Here is a 22,029-nt window from a genome sequence, read left to right on the forward strand (position 1 = left end):
GCTCTTCAAAGCCGAAAAGAAAAGGAATGGATAAGAATGGATAATTATAATGGCATATACAAACAAAGCCATTGACTGTTTCTGCATTTTTGAACATAAGTAGAGGATAACGCTGTGCAGGTGGAACACCTGGCAAACAGAACCTGCCTTCTGGTTTACTGTTATGCCTTCACCTTTTCATTAGGCTCTTTTCAGGAATCTCTCTCCTTCAGCCCCTCCTCTTTCTCCTTTCTTCCCTCTCCTCTCCCTCCATCCCTTCTCTCCTACCCCTCTCCCCCGTGGACTAAACTAAGGGTGCTATACCCCAGTGCAAATGTCACTTTCAAATTACCAAATTTGCCAGTTTTTCTCTTGTATATTTTAAAGTATAGATAACTAGATAGATGATAGATAGATATACTTTGAAAACAGAAGCCAACTGTTTTTCTTTTTTCTTTTTCTTTTTTTGTAGTTCATGCATTGTGGGGGCAGCAGTCAGTTATGGGGGAGAGGCAATGCTTCTGGGCATAATGTCCCAACTTGTAGATCTAACAATATTTCTTCACCCTCTTCCACAAAATTCTCTGAGCCATGTTGGGTGTGTTTTAAGTCTACTTCAGTGATGGGCTCTTAGGAGCCTTTGGATCTCTGTTTTGGTATGTGTTGGGTATCCTCAGTGTCTGTCTCCTTCACCCTGGTGCTGATTATCAGGTTCACCATGGAAGCTGCACTCTTGCTAATCTCCTCAGTTCCTCTGTGGTTTCAGCTGGGGCTAGGCTGCAGTGTGATGGGTAGTTTTATCTCCTCAGGTCTTGCTTATGTCTGAAAGAGAGAAGCAGAGTCTCCAATGGAGAGTGAAGTCTGCACAAGTTAAATGGGATAAGTGCTATTAATTTAAAGAGAATTTGATGGGTGGAGTCCCTCTTTTAGACCAAGATTAGTGGGAGCTTGATATTGGAGAGGAAAATCATTGTCTGAATATGATTCTGACCTGTTTTCCAGTTCCAGATATGTGTTCCTTTCCATGGAGAAGATCTCTTAGCCAATCAGAAAGCTATTGGTTACTCACCAAGATTGTGTGCCACTATTGTACTTGTGTGTGCATCACATCAGGGTGTTTGCTTCTGAGTAACTTAGACTCCAGGATTTTACATGCATATGTGCACACATACACATGCAACCACTCACAAAATGAGCAGAACATTGCAGAAAGCATACAAAGGGTTGGAAGAGAAATGTGAAAGTAGACAAGAGAAAACAGTGACAGAGGTAAGAGGGAGGAAGAAAGGCAAGAATAAAGGATTTCATGGAAGCCAAAGGAGAAAAGAGTCTCACTGTCATCAGAGTACTTAGTGGTCAAAGAAGAAGAAAGGGCAAAGGGATCTATTCAAACTCACATCTAGCAGGTTGTTGAAGATTTTGACCATGGCTCATCAGAATAGAGAGTGGTGTGAGGAGAATTACTGTGGGGGTCAGATATACTGTAGGTATGCCTTCCCTTAAATGGTTTCATACTAGATTGTCTTGTCTGGCAAGAATTGGTAAAATCTTATGAAACTATTAGGGAGGTTTTCCAACTGCCAATAAGAAAATATTTATTAAGCATCCGTTATCTACAAAGCACTGCCCTTGTTATGAAGGTAAGATAAAACAGAAGAATTCTTACAATATGGATCTAAATCAAAGGTTCCCAAGAAATCATTTTAAGTACATGGCTTCTAGTTTCACACTCCCTGAAAATAACTGTTATAGACATGTAAGCATGGGAGGTTTTCCAACTGCCAATAAGAAAATATTTATTAAGCATCCGTTATCTACAAAGCACTGCCCTTGTTATGAAGGTAAGATAAAACAGAAGAATTCTTACAATATGGATCTAAATCAAAGGTTCCCAAGAAATCATTTTAAGTACATGGCTTCTAGTTTCACACTCCCTGAAAATAACTGTTATAGACATGTAAGCATGGGGGGATTGTAGAAATAACTGTTATAGACATGTAAGCATGGGAGGTTGTATGTATAGTTTAAGTTCCACAAGGCAGCAGGCTCAATGCATTTTCAAAGCAACAGGCCACTTGGTTGTTTTGAGAATTAGATGAATACTTAGGTACTCTTTTAATTTGCCCAAATGTATCTTTTTATAAATATTTTTACTTATGAGAGAGAGGCAGAGAGAGAGGGGGGAGATAGAAAGCATAGGCACAGTAGGGTCTCTAGCCACTGCAGACTCCAGACACTTGCACCACTTTGTTCATCTGGCTTTATTTAGGTACTGAGGAATCGAACCTCGGTCCTTGGGCTTTATAGATAAGTGCCTCAACTGCTGAGCCTTCTCTCCAGCCCCCAAAATGTATTTTAATTAGAGCTGTTTATGAGTAGAAGATGCACAAGTGTGTGAGAATTCACCTATATCCCATTATGGTTTTCAGCTACCATTTTCTCAGCACTTAGGAGTTCTTAATACAAGAAGGTATCTAAGCAAACACTTAAGTATTGCAGATTGTCCTTCCCATTTTAAAGCCCTATTTGAGAATCATTCATCACTAAAGTCATTCATTTATTCAACATGCTTGTGTGTTTTACACTATCTTCAACTCTTCTCAGAGCTAGAGCATTTATATCAAATACTTTCATATTTTTGTAGTAACCTGTTTACTGGCATGACATGTTTCATTATGGACACATGCTATTCTGCATGTTAACTGGTTCAGGGTGTCTTGAGAGCAGAGCTCTAGCTTCATGTTTATTTGATACCTTCAAAGCACCCAGCCACAGTTTTAGGTGTTCATGTAACAGGCATTTTTTTTTTTAATTAAGAATAGTCTTTGTATGGATACATCATGTATTGGTCCCATCTTTTTCCTCCTCCCTGCCCCCATTTTGTTGAGGACCCTCCTGGTACTCTCCATGTGGTTGTAGATTATGTGTTGTGAGAGCAGACAGATGCCTTAATTTTTTTAAATTTATTTGCAAGCAAAGAAAGAGAATGAGAGAGAGAAGGAATGAGTACACCAGGGCCTATTGCCACTTCAAACAAACTCCAGATGCATGTGCCACTTTATGCAGATAGCTTTATGGTTACTGGGGAATTGAACCTGTGCCATCAGGCTTTGCAAGCAAGAGCCTTCAATTGCTGAGTCATTTTTCCCCCAGCCCAGGCACTTTTTAATTAGATGGGTTTTATGATTAAGCTTTCAGATACTGATTTCTGCTTTCCTTGTTCTTTAGTTTCCCTCTGCATTTTTCAAAGGAAGAGTAAACATGTGTGCTGCATTTTGCTATGAGGTCTTAAAGTGTTGCACCTCAAAGATTAGCTCCACCAGGAATGAAGCATCTGCACTTTTGTATCTTTTAATGAGAAACAACTTTGAGTACACCAAGAGGAAAACGTTTTTAAGGACACACTTGCAGGTCAGTGTCAATCAATGCTTCTCTTCATCATCCTCCACTTCAGTCACGGGCCTCTACCAAGAGCAAAAACCACAGCTACTTCTGAGTTTTAGGTTCAAGAATCCTAAATTTAAGTTCTGCCTAGGCGATAGACTGAGTTCAAGGCCATCTTGGGCAACTTAGAGAGACCCTGTCTCAAAATAGAAGGTATTTTTATACAGTAGCGTTTTTTGTAATGTACTATAGATACCCACTTACTTCAAAATGGAACAGAGTTGAGTATGGTGGTGCATGCCTGGAAGCCAGCATATGAGGGGCTAAGGCAACATAATTGCAAGGTTAAGGACCTTCTGGGCTATAGAGCAAGAACTGTCTCAAAAAATACCCCAGAAATCAAAAAGGATTTCTCTGTGTGTGGTCGCATGCACCTGTACAGTCCAAACTAGTTGAGAGGGTAAAGCAGGTTGATCACTGGCACCCACAAGTTCAATATCATTCTGGGTAACATAATAAGTCTTTATCTCAAAAATGTGGAATTAATCTTAAAATTTTATGAAAATCTCAGCCTATAGAAAGATTTGTGAGAGTTTAAACCATAGCTCAGCAACTTACTTGCTATGTGACCCTAGGTCAGTTACTCAATTTAGCTGAATCAGTTTCCTCATCTGTGAAAATGAGGCCAAGTATTTTCTACTTTGCATGGTTATTATGAGCTTTAAAAAGGAACTGTGTATGGTGCCTGGCACAATGCCTAGTCACTTCTTATGTGATCATCATTATTGTACATAACTGCTTATTTGATGAAATATCTTCAAACCTCAACACAATTGGAACTTCTTGGCTCAGTAGGTCTCTTGGTAATATAGGAAATCTTTGGTTATATATCTTCACTGCTTTAGTCTGTCACATTGAAGTTGTTTATTGGAGATGAGTTATTTATGGAGAAACAACCATAAGCACCTTTCTTTTGTCAAAATGTCACCAGTAAATCAAAAATGTAATAGAAAGTAAAAATCTCTTAAAATATTCTTTATAATTACTTTTGCTTACTATTGCCAGCCACCCTTACACATTAGATCCTTTATTATTTGCTTTTATGTGAGATCACTTGGATGCCAGCCTTTCTCCAAAATATGGCTTTAGTTCGTATATGAGTATACCTGAAATTTTCTATTGAGATCCATTCTTCTGACCATAAGTAGCAGTTCTGTGGAGCCTTTTATTCAAATGTAGATAACGCAATACATATGAAGACTTAGAACAGCAATTTGCTAATAGAAAACTCAATTAAGGGTTAATTGAAGACATTAAAGTTGAAATTGGAGTGAAAGGCAATTTTACTCTAGAGCTGGAACTCATAACTACTACTGTTTGTCCTCAGGATCAGTAGTAAAGCATCCAGCTTAGCCTCATAGCATGAATTATCTTGACTTTAAGTACCATCAATGGCCACTGCATAAACCACCGTTAAACTAGTAGATACTGGTCTAAAACAAAGGTTGCTGGGGCACTGGGCTTAGGAGTCCAACACATAAATACACAAGTAAAAGCAATGCGAAACTGACAAAGAAAAGTATCATTTATTTCCAGTTTTGACCTAGATAACACCATGCAAGCATATTCAAAGTAGAGACCTGACCATTGTTTGAAGATCTGTGAAAAATATTTTTTTGAGACAAGGTCTTGCTATGTATCCCTGGCTGAATTCAGACTCAGAATGATCGCCTGCCTTTGCCTCTTGAGTACTGGGTTTTTAGGGAAATTTGTGTAGAGTCTTTAAAAGAAGTATCTCAAAGCTAAGTGTGGCAGCAAGAGCCTCTAGTCCCAGTTTCTAAAGAAGCTGAAGTAGGGCAATCTGCACGCAATAAGATGCTTCCTCTGATTGAAAAAAATGTTCAGGGCTGGAGAGATGGTTCAGTGGTTAAGCTCTTGCCGGTGAAGCCTAAGGACACTGGTTCAAGGCTTAATTCCTCAGGACCCACATTAGCCAGATGCACAAGGGGGCGCACGTGTTTGGAGTTTGCAGGCAGAGGCCCTGGCATGCCCATTCTCTCTCTCTCTCTCTCTCTCTCTCTGTCTCTCTCTCTCTCTTCCCCTCTTTCTCTCTCTGTCACTCTCAAATAAATTTTTAAAAATTTTTAAATGTTCTAAAGCTATTTGAAAAATATCATTTGCTTCTTCCCACAGATAATAATTGCTGTAAGCCAGCTGATAGCTGATGTAGCTTTAAGTGGAGGATCAAGATTTCAAGAATCGTTATTCATTATCAATAATTTTGCAAATAGTGACAGACCTATGAAGGTATGTTCTCATGTTAAGTAATAAATAAGAATCACTTGGCTTGGATTGTGGGTTAATAGAAGAGTGTGCTTTGCATGTACAAAGTATTGAGTTTGATGTCAAGCAGTATAATTTGAGTATTAAATAGTTTTATATCCTTAAATTCTTATAAAATTCACAATGATTGTTAGTATAGAAATATATAATGTGGACTTCATGAGTTACAGATTTACTGTTATTCCCCATTGGATCTCCAACATCCATAGTATTGACTAGAACATAGCATATTCAACATCTACTGAATAGGTTAGATGATACACATACTCTTATTAGGTCTTGTAGAATGTGAGTTCTTTTGGGGCTTAATTTTTAAACTTGCTTAGAAAATACAAGCATCATTTCCTTCTTAAAATTATCATTTATAATATTAGTTATGTAATTACTGAATTATTTTTTTAAGTTTTTGTTTATTTTTATTTATTTGAGAGTGACAGACCAAGAGAGAAAGAGGGAGGGCGAGAAAGAGAGAGAGGGAGAAAATGGGCACATCAGGGCCTCCAGCTACTGTAAACAAACTCCAGATGCATCCACCACCTTGTGCATCTGGCTTACGTGGGTACTGGGGAATCGAGCCTTGAACCAGGATCCTTGGGCTTTACAGGCAAGCACTTAACCTTTAAGCCATCTCTCCAGCCCTTGAAATTTTTTTGTTTATTTTTATTTAGTTAATTATTTGAGAGTGACAGACCGAGAGAGAACAAGGGAGAGAAAGAGAGAGAGAGCTGAATTTAAAAATTTGAGAAAAATCTCACCTATTAGAATGTGATAACAAGCCAGGTGTGGTAGCACATGCCTTTAATCCTAACTAGCACTTGGGAGGCAGAGGTAGGATTGCTGTGAGTTCAAGGCCAGCCTAATACTACATAGTGAATTGCAGTTCAGCGTGGGTTATATAGCAAGAGCCTACCTCAAAAAAAAAAAAAAAAAGGAAGAAAGAAAGAATAGCTAGCAAATTCATTGACCCATTGCCAACAGAAGAGAAAGGGCACAATAGAGATTCATCATTTGTTGGTTTTGTGAATTTAAAAAGTCATGTTAACTGACTATGGCTTGCTGTCAGTACTTCCTGGAAAACCAAGTCAGAGACTTTTATTCTTAAGTACTTGTTCATGAAGGCCACCATTCCCCTTCTTTGTGTGTTTAAAAGCCAGAGATCCTTGTAAAAGTCTATCTGTTGCTTGACTGCATGGACTGTGTGTCCTGATACTCAGTGATGTACAAGAGAAGAACTTTTACAAGTAGAGGACTTTTCCTCCCAGGGAAATGAATTGTTCCCATTCTTGGGAAAGGTCATATTCTAGCATATTTGACAATGTTGTATAAAATCTGCAAAAATTAAAAGCTCATAGTCACAACATACTTGATATTTGGGACGTGTAGAATCTATGTACCAGAAAACATTCCCATAGGAATGTTACTTACACTGAGAAAAACAACTGACTAGTGCCAGCTGCTCACAGGCTGGGAAAGTTTGCTTTTCAACCAGTTTTGTTGGTTCCCCAGGGGATGAGTATATGTTCAAAGTATTCCCATGAGCACAGAAACAATGCACACTATTTATGCTTTTACTCATACTTTAAGAGTTTATTTTCCAAGTTGTTTCCATTCTTAATGCCATGTTACATAGGTATTTAACTAATTTTTCCAATTAAGTAGGGCTTAATTGATGCATGTCTCACTTTTCCTTGACTCTTTTCTGAAATGTCTTAGTTTGATCCTATTAAGGCCCTCATTACCAGTAACCCCTATTACAAAAAGGTACACTTTCCTCCCAGCAAATAGAATTTCTATTAATGAGTACAAAAGGAACATATGTGTGTAATTATTTTTAAAGCAGACAAAAGTTTATTTGAACATTGAACTCCACATTTCATTATATTCATATTCACAAGGCCTCTAGCCTTGTATTTTCCCCACCCTTGTCTTCTAGGAATTGCAGAGATCATTGTTATTACTCACTCCACTGGAGGGTAAAACAAAGTGCTAGGAGACTTACTTAACATGACACTGATGTAGAGGAAACATGATTAGTGATTTGAGGTCCAAAAGTATGTTGAGAGATTGTCTCTTTAAACTCTTTGGAGTGCACTGTGACTCATGACTTGTTGTTTGTGGAAGTGGAAAATTGGCAGCATGGTTTCACTGTGGTGTATGTTGCTTTCAGGAGATGAGATAGTATGTTTGTCAGGATGGAAAAGTAATGGAAGAGAGCTAGCTCTGGAGCCAGACGGCTTGAGTATCAGTCATGCCTCTACAGTGCGCCAACCATGAGACTTTGACTAAGCTTCTTTACCACTGTGTCTCAAGTTTCTCATTGGTGAAAGCATAATAAGCAACCTTAGCTCATAGGGTTGTTATCAGAATTAAAACATGCAAAGCACTCAGACCAGTGTCTGGTACATAGTGGGCTGTCAAGAACTTTCTGTTACTGGTTTAAGTAAAGTACAAACATACAGAAGCCACAATGGAGAAGCTAGAAGTATCAAAGCCAGATAGTCTGGTTCTTAAGGTATATTTGTAAATATGTTGTAAATAGACTTTCATCAAATTCAGAAGCTTTGAAGCCTTGGCTAGTTGCACATTTTAAAAATAACTCATTAAGGTTTGAGGAGATGGCTCAGTCAGTAACGTGCTTCTTCACAAGCACAAAGGCTTAAGTTCAGATTTCCCCAGTACCTATGAAAAAGCCAGGCATGACAGTGTGCTCCTGTAATCTCTGTATTGGGGAGGTATAGAGACAGAAAAATCCCTGGGGCTAGAATCATGTAGGACACTTGCCTTTGGGCATGCCTATGATTACATAAAATAGTTGAGCCTCTCAGTATACCTGTAAGGGAATATCTTCATTAGGTTAATTGAGTTGGGAAGACCTACCTTAACTGGGAGCAGCATCATTCCAGTGGCAGGGGGTTCTGGATTGTATAAAAAGGATAAATTGACTGAGTACCAGCATTCATTGCTTTCTGCTTCCTATGTACTGAATGTGACTAGCAGCCTCCAGTTCCTGCTACCATGTCTTCCCCACCATAATAGACTGTAACCCTGAACTATAAACCAGAATATACCCTTCCTTAAATTGCTTATTGTCAGGCATTTCATCATAAAATGAGAAAGTAACTAATCAAGTAGTCTAACCAAATTGGTGAGCTTCAGGTTCAGTGGGACACCCTGTCTCAAAAAATAAGATGGAGGGGCTGGTCAGATGGCTTAATAGTTAAACGTGTTTGCTAGCAAAGCCTGCTGGACTGGGATGAATTCTACAACACCCACATAAAGCCAGTTGCAAAATGGCACATCATCTCTGAGCTCAATACCCTATGACAATGGAAGGCAGAGCCAGGAGAGTCCAAAGATCACGGGGCAGCTACTCTGACATTCCTTTGCAATGTCAAGAGATCCTGTCTCAAAAGAAGGTAGAGCACAGATATCTCAAAATTGTCCTCTGACCTCCACACTCATGCTGTGGCACACGTGTGCACACAGACACATACACATAATAAATTGTTAAATAGTGTAGAAAATGGTTGATAAAGACAACTGACACTGACCTCTGGCCTCCATACACATGTACAAACCTGCACACACCTACAAACATGAACACAAATTAAAGTATAACTAAGTAAAATCCCTAAAGGGACTTGCCACAGATGATAAACTATCAAGAACTGTATTGTGAAGTAGAAATTGTGTTATGTTCCCAGGAATGGATACTGGTCATATCAATAATACTTGTAACTTTATTGGTTTCTTTGTTTTGTTTTGTTTTGAAATTAGGCAACTGCTTTTCCCACAGAAGTCAAAGATCTGACCAAGAGGATCCGAACTGTTCTTATGGCCACTGCCCAAATGAAGGAGCATGAGAAGGACCCTGAAATGCTCATTGATCTCCAGTATAGCTTAGCCAAGTCCTATGCCAGCACTCCTGAGCTCAGAAAAACCTGGCTCGACAGCATGGCCAAGATTCATATTAAAAATGGAGATTTTTCAGAGGTAACTACTTAAAATTTTGTTCTAAATTTGACCCTTCAAAGACCTTTGAGCATATTCTGACAGTTCTTTCCTTGTCACCCATTTCTAGGCTGCGATGTGCTATGTCCATGTAGCAGCTCTGGTGGCAGAATTTCTTCACCGAAAGAGTAAGACACTTCATTTATAAGATGGGAGGAATTTCCATAGGCACTGTAGTTTGTATCTTTGTAGCTTGTAACTATGGGTGGGATATAATTGGGTTATGAAAAACATGTTCACCTTCGGCCTTGCTCAGTGCTAAACAGAGGTTGGTATGAAAGAAGACTGGGTTGTTCATTTTGGCTTCTGCTTGCATAGAAGGTTACAAGAAAAAGTGAAATAATACAGGGCCAGGCCTGGTACCCAGTATTTATTTTCCAAGACTGTCTCCCTGGAAGGCTGCCACAAATTCAGTTCTTAGGGCTCATGAGAAGCTCTGCATAACACAGATCATTTACCATCCTCTCATATCTCTTAACTTTGCCAACAACTGTCCATAGACTAGGAATCTATAACTATCACTGTACCGTGAGACCTAGATGCTAAAAAGGATTCAGACCCTCGAAGGACATCAGAATCTAGCTGCTGTAGATCCTTTATTCAAGATTTACAACTCAGGGCATATAAGCATCTAAAAAAATGTGCTACGTCACTAGTCATCAGGGAAATGCAGATTAAAACTACATTGAGGGCTGGAGAGATGGCTTAGTGGTTAAGCGCTTGCCTGTGAAGCCTAAGGACCCCGGTTCGAGGCTTGGTTCCCCAGGTCCCACGTTAGCCAGATGCACAAGGGGGCGCACGCATCTGGAATTCGTTTGCAGTGGCTGGAAGCCCTGGTGCACCCATTCTCCCTCTCTCCCTCTATGTGCCTTTCTCTCTGTGTCTGTAGCTCTCAAATAAATAAATAAATAATGAACAAAAAAAATTAAAAAAAAAAACTACATTGAGATTCCATCTCACTCCTGTCAGATTGGCTACCATCATGAAAACAAATGATCATAAATGTTGGCGGGGTTGTGGACAAAGAGAAACCCTTCTACACTGCTGGTGGGAATGCAATCTGGTCCAGCCATTGTGGAAATCAGTGTGGAGGTTCCTAAAACAGCTAAAGATTGATCTACCATATGACCCAGCTATAGCACTCCTAGGCATATATCCTAAGGACTCATCTCATTTCCTTAGAAGTACGTGCTCAACCATGTTTATTGCTGCTCAATTTATAATAGCTGGGAAATGGAACCAGCCTAGATGTCCCTCAACTGATGAGTAGATAATGAAGATATGGCGCATTTATACAAGGAGTTCTACTCAGCGGTAAAGAAAAATGAAGTTATGAAATTTGCAGAAAAATGGATGGATCTGGAAAGGATTATACTAAGTGAAGTAACCCAGGCCCAGAAAGCCAAGCGCCACATGTTCTCCCTCATATGTGGATCCTTGCTACAGATGATTGGGCTTCTGTGTGAGAAGGAAAATACTTAGTAAAGGAGATATAAAGGGAAGAGAAAGGAAGGGAGAAGGGTACTTAATAGGTTAGTATTGTATATATGTAAGTAGAATGATTGAGATGGGGAGGTAATTTGATGGAGAATGGAATTTCAAAGGGGAAAGTACCGTGTGGGGGAGGGAAGGTATTAACATGGGATATTTTTTATAATCAAGGAAAATGCTAATAAAAATTGTGAAAAGATAAAAATAAATAAATAAGTAAATTTTTTTTTTAAAAATTTCCAATTCAGGAATCTTCCTGAAGCCTTCCCTGTCTTAAAATAATATTGTTGACTACTGTAACTACTTGCATAGTAAAACATTCTAGTTAGGTTTAAAAGCTAATTGGCAATGGAGATTGTAATCAATACATCTGCTACCTATCATAATGTTCAGGCTACTTCCTGTAAGTCAGTCAACCAAGTAACATTAGGGCAAAATGAAACCAATTAATGAGAATCATAATACTTTGGGTTTGGCGATGAAAACTCAAACTTGTTTTGGTTTAAGACCAGAATTTCGGTATATCTTTCAGTTCACATCTAAGGTTCAGTAATAACTCCCATTGTGAAGATTCTTCCCAAATATGGTATAATGATACAAATGTAGATCCGTTTTACTTTTCTGTTTGTTTGCTTTCTTTTGTTTGGTCCAGGGTCTTGTGTAGCCCAGGCTGGCCTCAAATTGTTATGTAGCCAGGGATGACTTTCTGATCTTCCTACCTCCTACTTCTTGTTTACAGCTATGCATCACCATGGCTGGTTTATGCAGTGCTGGGGATCAAGCCCAGGGCCTCATGCATGATAGCTAATGAAGCACTCTAACTATTTGAGCTGCATCCTCATTTTTTTTTTTTTTTTTTTTGGTGGTGGTGGTGGTGTTTCAAGGTAGGGTCTTGTTCTAGCCCAGGCTGATCTAGAATTCACTATGTAGTCTCAGAGTGGCCTCGAACTCATAGCAATACTCCTACCTCTGCCTTCTGAGTGCTGGGATTAAAGGTGTGTGCCACCATGCCCAGCCCATTCTCTTCATTTTAATTGTGCTTTAAATTAACATTTTTACACTGAAGTCCTTTGAGCAATCCATGTTTTTGAAATTAGTATACTCAGCTTGAGCTGATGGTTCATTTACAACTGTAATCCTATCACTTGAAAGCTGAGGCAGGAAGATTACAAGCTCAAGGCCTGTCTCAAAAAGCAAATAAAAGTGAGTATAATCTACCTATCTTACTTACATTAATACATGTGATTTTATTTTTTCTGGTACTTGGGATTGAACCTGTGGCCTCAGGTATCATAAGCTTGTGTCCCAGCAGTAAGCTACAACTGCAGCCCCTACTACTAGTTCTAAAATGGAGAAACAAATTATTTTAAAAAGGTACATTTCAGGTTATATAAATTAATATCACTGATATGCCTGTAAAATCAGCATAAGGATAAATATTAAAACCACAAAACTGCAATCCCAAGTACTATGACAAATGTGAGGATTCTAAACGCAATACTAAATAAGATTTTAAGTTCCTTTCAGAGAAATTACATATTTCTCATCTCATAATTAATAAATAGGGTAAATACTGAAGAGTTTCATGCCCATTACGAATGAACAGTACCCTTAGAATTTGAAAATAGTCATATATGTGTGTGTGTGTGTGTGTGTATATATATATATATAGTATTTCTGAGCATTTTTTGTTCACAAGTACAAATACCTTAAAACCAAGCAAAAATCAAAAAGAATTTTATCTTCATTACCAATCCTTAACTTTAGAAATAAGATTTCTTTCTGTAGTTGTTTGAACATTTGAACAGCCACCTAAATTGTCAAACCATGGCTTATCTTAACAAGTAGACATAGTATTCCTAACTAGTCATTTTAGTATTTCATAATAGCTTCAAGGTTCTCTCAAATTTATCCTTTACCAAAGTCAAAGAGCTCTGGTTTCAGTAGGGGGAAAATATGTTATTTTACATTTTAAACCAAGAAATGTTAGATTTGATAGTAGTTTACATACTTATTTGTAGATTCCACCTATTTTTAAATCTGGAAAAATCAACATGCTTACATTAGAAAACTTCATTCTAAAAGGGTTGGGTTTTACCCTTTACCTTTGATAACTGAAAAGATCCAAAAAAGCTGATTAAACTATGAGAGTTATACCAAGGCAGAGTACCCATCTAAATTATAAGTGAAAAACAATCAGTTAACCTGCCATCCAGGGTGAGTACTCCACAACCCATTATTATTAGATCCTAGTGGAAGGAGTGTAGAACAACCACCAAACCCTTAAATGAACATGGATCTGAGTGAGGAATTGAAAAAGAAGTTTTAAATACAATAAAAGAAAGAAAGACGAAGGAAGGAAGGACGGAAGAAAGAATGAATAGGTAAGAGAAGTTTAGCAAAGACTGGGCTGGAGGGATGGATTAGCAGATAAGGCACTTGCCTGAAAATCCAAAGGACCCAAGTTCAATTTCTCAGGACCCACATAAGCCAGATGTACAAGGCAGCACATGTGTCCAGAGTTGCAACAGCTGAATGAATAATTGGCAAAACAAGCAAGGGTGCTGTTTTCTTGGTGAACCTGGTACCAGCACAAGGGTGAAGGAGATAGACACAGAGAACAATCAACTCCTACCAAATCAGATATCCAGAGACACAGGGGCTCCCAAGACTTCATCACTGAAGCAGACCCAAAATGAACCCAACATGGCTCAGGGGAATTTTGCAGAAGAGGGGGCGGAAAGAATGTCAGAGCCACACGTTGGGTCATGATACACAGAGACATTTCCTCTTACCTATAACTGAGGGCTAACTCTACAATGCATGACCCATATACCTCAACAAGGTGGGGCCAGGAGGAGGGGGTAGGACAGGGTGGAGGCTAACAATGGTACCAATTTGACTGTATTAGCTGAGTACAAAACTAATTAATAAAAAAAGTTAATTTAGCCAGGTGTGGTGGTGCACGCCTTTAATCCCAGCACTTGGGAGGCAGAGGTAGGAGGATCACCATGAGTTCAAGGCCACCCTGAGACTACAGAGTTAATTCCAGGTCAGCCTGGACCAGAGTAAGACCCTACCTCGAAAAACCAAAAAAAAAAAAAAAATTTAGGTGGTGGTGGTGGTGGGCTCTTTTTTAAATGTTTTATAATAAAAATCCATTCTCATTACTTTTTGTTTTCTTATACTTTGAAATAATAAATTTAATCAAATTCATAAAAAAATGCCAAATACTATAGAACAGATTTTTTTTCTGTTCAAGTGTCCTTCAATTCTTAGATAATGAAGACAAAAGGATAGAGTACATTTTAAGTCTTTGACACATAACATTAACAAAAATTCTGTATTTTTTATTGCTATAGGTATAATGACCTAATTGTTATATAAACTCACCACCATGTAATTGTTATAGTTATATAAGTTGGCCATACTCCCTAACCATGTTTTTTCTCTTTTTACTCACTCGCTGTCCTTTCCTCTCTTCTCTCCTCCCTCCCTCCCCTGGGAATGGCATCCAGCCCTTGGTACTTGCTAGTCAAGATCTTTACCATTAGATATCCCCATTTGCCCCCAAGCCATTTCTCTACAAGTCCATTATAAAACATTTGCCATCAAAATACTACTACATAGGCTGGAGAGATAGTTCAGTGGATAGGACACTTGTCTACAAAGCCTAAGTTTCTGAGTACCCATGTAAAGCCATATGCAGAAGGTGGCACATGTGTCTGGAATTTATTTGCAGTGGCTAGAGGCCCTGGTGCACCCATACCTTATCTGTCTCTTTCTCTCTCACTCATAAATAAATAAATAGATATTTTTAAAACCTAGAAAAGATACTTATACAATAAAGTACTACTTATCTGACATATTGGAAGGAAATGTTCTGCCACTTAGACATTTTAATAAAACTAAATTTTATTTTCGTAGATAGTTGCTTACCCCCCAGGGATAATTACATAACACCAATGAAAGACTGCTACCAGTTATTTCCATTCTTTGTTTTAGGCACTGAATAATGTGGGGAAGAGGAAGGAGGAAGCCAGGCATGGTAGCCCACACTTGTAATCCCAGGAGGCTGAGGCAGAAGGGATATGAGTTAGAAGTGAACCTAGGCAACATAGTGAGTGCCAATCAAGCCCAGGCTGCAGTGTGAAACCCTTTCTCAAACCCACACTTCCACCCCAAAGGAAGTAGGAGGCGTGTGCTTCTCAAAAATCCCACCTGTAAGCAGGGTCCCTGAACTCTTGCTCTTCCTACCAGAGACACCTTAAGTATGATCATCCAGTTCTCAGTACCTGAGTCACTTCTAAGTGGTAATAAGGGATTTTAGTTATTCTTCTCAGATCCCCAAATAGAAAATCCAAAGCAAGTCATAGTTTCTTTATTTCTATTTTGTCTGAGAACTTCAACATTTCTGGATCACATTCTGTAAAGGCTAGACTTTGACATTCTTCTCTCTTTTCCTGAGAGAGGGCACAACCATTTTCCCCAGGGAAGACAAGAGCCAAGTTTCTGCATTCTTCTGCCACCACACAGCATCCTCGTTCAGCAAAGCTTTAGGCCTAAGGAATTCCACTATAAACCCAGAAAATGGAAATTCCTCTTTCATAAGTCTGTTCTCATTCCTTATAGGGTAATGTTGCTTTCCTTCCCCATTCTTTGTACCCCACATCTTATAGCTGAAGTTTTACAAAACCTTTTATTTCCATGCTTTTTCCCCAGTTACAACTTTTCCCTCTTCACACTGTCTTCTCAAGACCCTTACCTCCTATCCTTCATCTGTCCAGCAGTTGTTTTTTCAAGAGTTATGCTGCTACCTTATCCTCCAGAACCCTACCCTGCTCTTTTCATGGGGTCACTTGTACTAAGATGGTTGCTCCTACTTGGACCATTTCCATCTTGCTTTCCCTAGGACAGCATGCAAGAATTGGAAAACAGCTATTAAGAATTCAGATCCAAGCCTGGTGTGGTGGGACATGCCTATAAATCTAAGTACTTGGGAGGCAAAGTATGGATTTCCCTATGCATTTTAAAGACTAATAAGCAGATGGTCTTAGTATCATTACAATTATTTGACTCATGAAAACTTTGACCAAAAGAAAGGAGGAACATGGTCTCTTTTGTGAGGGGGGATTCCTGGGGATTGAACCTAGAGCCTCATGTATGCTAGAAAATAAAGCACCACATCAATGAACCCTATCCCCAGTTATCTTTTTACTCTGTGGCACAGGGTCCCACCGAGTTGTCCAGGCTGGCTTTGAAGTCGTCTGTACCCCATACAGGGCATGAACTTTGCAGTCCTCCTGCCTCAGCTTCCTAAGTAGCTGGTATTACAGGACCATCACAAGGTCTGGCAAATAAGGTTTTTTGTTTTTTTTTTGTTTGTTTGTTTGTTTGTTTTTAGGTAGAGATAAGTTAGCAAGAATGCCAAACTCTAACATTGAAAATTCCTAATGGCATGAGCAGCAAATTCCATAATTGAGTGTTGACCTCTTTGCTTTTGAGATAAAACCTTATTTGCTCTAGTTTTACTTAAAATACACACCAGACTAGGCAGAGTGGTGCGTGTTTGCAGTCCAGTACTCAAGAGGCAGAGACAAGAGGATTCCCATAAATTCAGAGCCAGCCTAGACTACATAAAGAAGCCTAATTTGAAAAGGAAAAGATACATGGTCAGGTAGATGGCTCTGTGGGTAAAGTGGTTGCTGTGCATGCATGAGAACCTGAGTTAGGATCTCTACTACCCACATAATAGAAGGCTGGGTATGGTGGCACGGTGCTTGTAATCCTAGAACTTGGGAGATGGAAACAGGAATCCCAAGGATTACTGGTTAACGAGTCTGCCTGAATTGGTGAGCTCTAGGTTCAGTGAGAGACCCTGTTGTCATAAAAGAGGTAGACTGTCATTGAGGAAGACACCTGATATCAACCTCTGGCCTCCACAATCACATGTGCATGTACACACACACACACACACACACACACACACACACACACACACACACACCAACCCAGATGACTCCCAAAATGGGTTCAGCCACATCTGACCTCGGGCCTTTCTTTGTTCTCTAAAGCACAGCATTCTAGAACAACCAGCTTCTGTAGGACTACCATGTGACTTAATCCTAGACTGTGACTTAATCCTAGACTCTCACTGCACAGTGACAGTTTGGTTCTCAGTCCTACAGCAGCTTTTCTCAGCTTCATTAGTTCACTTCCTAATTCCCAGGACTCCAGCTAAGAACAGTTGTTTAGTGGTGGCTTAAGAAAGTTAGTTTATATTGATAGGCTTGTTTAACAATAATAATTCATGTACTCCTTCTTATACGCTAGGCTCTGTTATAAACCCTTTTACATTTAATTCTCACAAATTACCTTTTATTGTTGTTGCTGTGGTGCTTGTGGCCATGGTCATGATCAAGATGATAGCTTTTTTACATTCCTAGGGAGACAAATATGTCTAAATTCACACAAAGGTACAGCCAGGTCCAAAGCTATGGTCATTTTAATGCCTCACCCTATTTCTGCAAGGATGCCTCATCACTGCCACTTGTTTTACTTCCTATCTCCTTGGCTCCTACAATGACTGGCTGCCTTTTTCAAAGCTCATTCAATGGTTGCTGAAAAGTACCTGCTTTCTTGATGAGATGATCAACCAGAAATACACAAGGGATCAAGATTTTAATATCAGTGATCTACATTAGACTAGTGGAACAAACATACAAGTCATTGAATATGGAACAAAGTCAAGGAACAAAACTTATTTGTAAATAACTTGGACTCATTTAGTGAAGAAAGACAAAGAATATGTAATATATCACAGAAACATATAAAACCTTTTGGCAACTGAAACTTGTACTTGACTTTGATACTTCCAAACTATCTGATATAAAAACAGTCAATCCTTTATTTAAAGTCTTTTTGTAATCAAACCCTTTCTGGTTTTGCCCACAGAGTTGTTCCCTAATGGATGTTCAGCCTTCAAGAAAATTACTCCCAACATAGATGAAGAAGGAGCCATGAAAGAAGATGCCGGGATGATGGACGTTCATTATAGTGAAGTATGATGCCAGGGCCTGCATTGTCAGTTACAGAAGTTTCTTATCTTAAAGAAATCTATCTATATTAAAAATTACTACCTATGACTTAGATTTAAAAGTAAGAGTTACTGAGATTTTAGCAATAAAGCTTCCTAGGAAAGATATTCCTGTTTTGAAAATAGAATCTTGTATTGCAATTGTTCACATTTTCTAATTGAAAACACAACATTTACCAGAGCAGTCAATATACAGAAAAACCCTCACACAAGTAAATTTAATATTGTCTATCAACTAAACAAAGTACATAATATTTAAAATGGAAATTTTCTTCTCTACACTTCAGATGGATAGAAAAGAGCCATTGTCAATCAACCAACAAAGATTTCTTGAGCAGTAACCTATGAGCAAGCCTGGAGACTTGGCATATAACACAATAAGGTCATTGTGCTCACTCCTAACCTCCAAATTTTACTCAAGAGATAATAGAAAATACCAAAGCAGCACCATTTGACTTGTATAAATGTTTGACACACAAAGTCAGGTATAGAAGGCCAGGAAGGTTAATTTAGTAATGATGTTGGAAAGGGATTATAGGTGGCTAGATGGACAGCTGCCCTAATTGTCCATAGGTGAGAGAGTTAGGCTCTAAACCAGAGTAGTGAAAGATCCAAGAAACACTGTGAGGAAGGAAAACAGAAAAATATGCTGGTTGGGGGATGAAAAGAGTTAGCTCTAAGAGGTTTGGATATGATGGGAAAGCAGTAGATGTTTTGTTGGGGAAATGATGAGTTCTGTTTTAGAAATGGGTTGAACTTGAAAGGCAATCAAAATGGACATAACCATCAGAGCATTAGAAATGTAGAACTGAAGCTAAAGAGAGATTGTGGTTACAAATAAGAATCTGGAAGTCATATCCTTGTCAGAACCAAAGCAGAGAGAGTTTAGTGTATAACATAGCATGTGCTCACAAAATTAAAGAGTTTAAACATAAGAAAAGAAATACACTAAAGCAGATTGAAGGAGTTGTATACTCCCATAGAATTCTTTTAAAAAAATAAAAATAATTTCAAAATGATATGCTGAGGGGCTAGAGATGTAGCTAAATTGGTAAAATTCTTGCCTAGCATGCATTTCTCACTCAGTTCAATCTTCAGGACCACAAAATCCAAGCATGGTGACACATATCTGTGATTCTAGCACTTTGAAGATGGAGACAAGATGGTTAGGAATTGAAGGCCATGCTTGGATACATGGCAAGTTTGGGTCTAACGTGGGCTACATGACACCCTTTGCAACAAAAACTGTCAAGCTAAACATGGTGACACGTGCCTGTAATTCTAATCCTTAGAAGGCACGGACAGGAGGATCCCAAGTTTGAGGCCATCATGGGCTACATAGGCAGCACCTACTGCCAGACATGATGGCTCAAACCTGTAATCCCACCCTGTACATAGCAGGAAGAGGATGGATTTCTATGGGTTCAAGTACAGCCTAGGATATATAGCTTTGGCTATATGGAAAGACCCTATCTTAAAAGAAAATTAAAAAAAAACATGAAGTGAATATAAGCAATCAGATTAAAGTGGAATACTTTATATAAATACTTTGTTAACTGGTATTTAAAATATAGGCAAATGCTCAGTTCTGGTTCATTCAGCAACCATTTGTTTTGTTTTGTTTTCATTTTGCAGTACTAGGACTGAACCCAGGGCCCTATACATGCTAGGCAAGCATTCTACCACCAAGCTACACCAGCCTGGCAACCATGCTTTAACTGTCTACTCTTCTAGGTTCTGGGGGTAAAAGAAACTTCACTCCAAAGTAAGTCAGTGATAAAGCCTAAGAATTCCATCATACTTAAGAGTTTCCACATATACTTCAAAGTGACCAGGACAGTGTTAGTGGCCTTGCTTTACTGATACATAGAAATCCCAAGCTGGAGTTAGTAGACAGGGTGTAGGCACATAATGTCAGCTAACTGAATCAGAGCTAGTTTAATTTGCTCGTGTTTTAAAAATCAGCCCTCCAGGGTACTGGAATTGCAGGTGTATGCCACCATGACCTTGCTAAATGGTTATCTTCTTTTTCTAATTAATCTTCTAGAATTTTAGCCAATTTCATTTTTAACTATGAAACCTTGGGCAAGTCATTTCACTGTTATGAATGTTTGACTTAAATGTTCCCAGGAGACCCTGCGTTTTGTAGTCTGACAGTACAGTGAGTGTTTCATGGGAAAGTAGATGATGGTTCAGCATAGCTAAACTCAGCTCCTTGTTTTCCCAAATGGCAGCTTCAATTTATTTATAGAAATGGCCTTGTAAGCACATTCATTGGAAATACTTTGTGTTCTATAACAATTTAGACCCTCTCTTAGTTTGATTATAAATACAGGATGGTGTTCATCCAAGCATCATTTTGTTCTGGCTTATACAATTGAGCTTCCTCTTCATGCCTCACCAAGGAAGAAATCACACTGACTTAGAAGTGATATTGTACTGAGCCAGGCTTACCTGGGCTCCCCTCATTCAGTAGACAGAGGAATGAGAACAGAGGAATGCTGTGAGTTTGAGCCAGCATGGGCTACATAGGGAAACCTTGTCTTAGACAAAAGTTACAGTGTGCTGGAAAGATTGCTTAGTGGTTAGGACTTCTTCTACAATTGTAAGAGCCTGATGAGGCATAGGAGACCCACTTGGGTTTGATCCCCAGGACCCACATAAACCACTGGGCATGGCTACACACATCTGCAATGCCAGACCTATTAGTGAGACTTTTTTTTATTTGACTTCCTATGTTTTTCATTGCTAGTATTTATAACAGGATTTTCTTTTGATTTCCTTATTCATATCTTGTATTGACCCCCTTATTTTATTAAATTGGTTTCCTTTGATTTCTTTGAGCATATTTATAATCATTCTTTTGAAATCTTTGTCAGACATTTCCTCTAAATCAGTCTCAGTGGGGGTCTTTTCTGATAGATTTATAATTTTGGTAGAATTATATTGTCTTGATTTTTTTGTGTTTCTTGTAATTATAATATAGAGATTTTTGCATCTTGGATTAATTTGATGCTCTGGTTTTCTAATTATCTGTAGTATTATTAGATGTATCATTCAATCTGATCCTATATATCTTCAGGGTAGGAGCTTAAGATGCTAGGTATGGCTCTTAAAATACTCAAAGTAATTACAAAAGTGACCCTAAGCATTGGGTTTGCCTACTATGTGAGTATTCTAGTAGGCTGTGTGGAACAAAATATAGGCAAATTCTAAAATCTAACTGAACAATATACAGATTCAGTGAAAACCAGCACAGAGTATTTATGCAAGAGTAGTTATTATCATCCCTCTCAAGTAGCTGTGGCAATAAACCTAAATTCTAGTTTGAAAAAAAAAGAGTAGTTATTAAAACAAACAGATACTCTAACAAATTTAAAGTCCCTAAGAATGTGTGTTGCCCCACCCCCTCAATTTGTCAACTGGGAGGCTGAGATTTCTGGTCTGTAGAGTGTTCCAAGTTCAGCTTGTAACCATGTGAGACCCTGCCCCAATAAGCAACAGGAGAGGAGACAAAGGTACTATAAATCAGGAAGCAACAAATGACAACCCCAAAATATAGCTTATTTAAATAGCAAATCTGACCATCTATCAGATTTAACAGATAATTTACCCTGAAAAGGAAGGCACAATTAGCACTTCCAATGCAAGGCTATATACCAGGCTTTTTCGGAGGGTACTGACCTGGTGCAAGCCCATTTACCTTTGGGGATTGCTTTGCTCTC

The 22,029-nt window shown here is 38.7% G+C and overlaps 1 protein-coding gene across 3 annotated transcripts in view; it reads left to right on the top strand.

Annotated features, from left to right (window-relative positions):
- Positions 1-22,029, top strand: part of Dock11 (dedicator of cytokinesis 11) — a 225,854-nt gene that overhangs the window by 178,708 nt on the left and 25,117 nt on the right. For all 3 annotated transcript variants that reach the window (XM_012951928.2, XM_004671477.3, XM_045141070.1), the window contains 5 exons: positions 3,208-3,390; positions 5,557-5,670; positions 9,484-9,699; positions 9,788-9,845; positions 18,163-18,269. In XM_012951928.2, coding sequence (XP_012807382.1) covers positions 3,208-3,390; positions 5,557-5,670; positions 9,484-9,699; positions 9,788-9,845; positions 18,163-18,269 — 678 coding nt within the window. The remainder of the gene's footprint in view (positions 1-3,207; positions 3,391-5,556; positions 5,671-9,483; positions 9,700-9,787; positions 9,846-18,162; positions 18,270-22,029) is intronic.

Source organism: Jaculus jaculus, chromosome X (genome assembly GCF_020740685.1).
Source record: "Jaculus jaculus isolate mJacJac1 chromosome X, mJacJac1.mat.Y.cur, whole genome shotgun sequence".
Taxonomy (NCBI): domain Eukaryota; kingdom Metazoa; phylum Chordata; class Mammalia; order Rodentia; family Dipodidae; genus Jaculus; species Jaculus jaculus.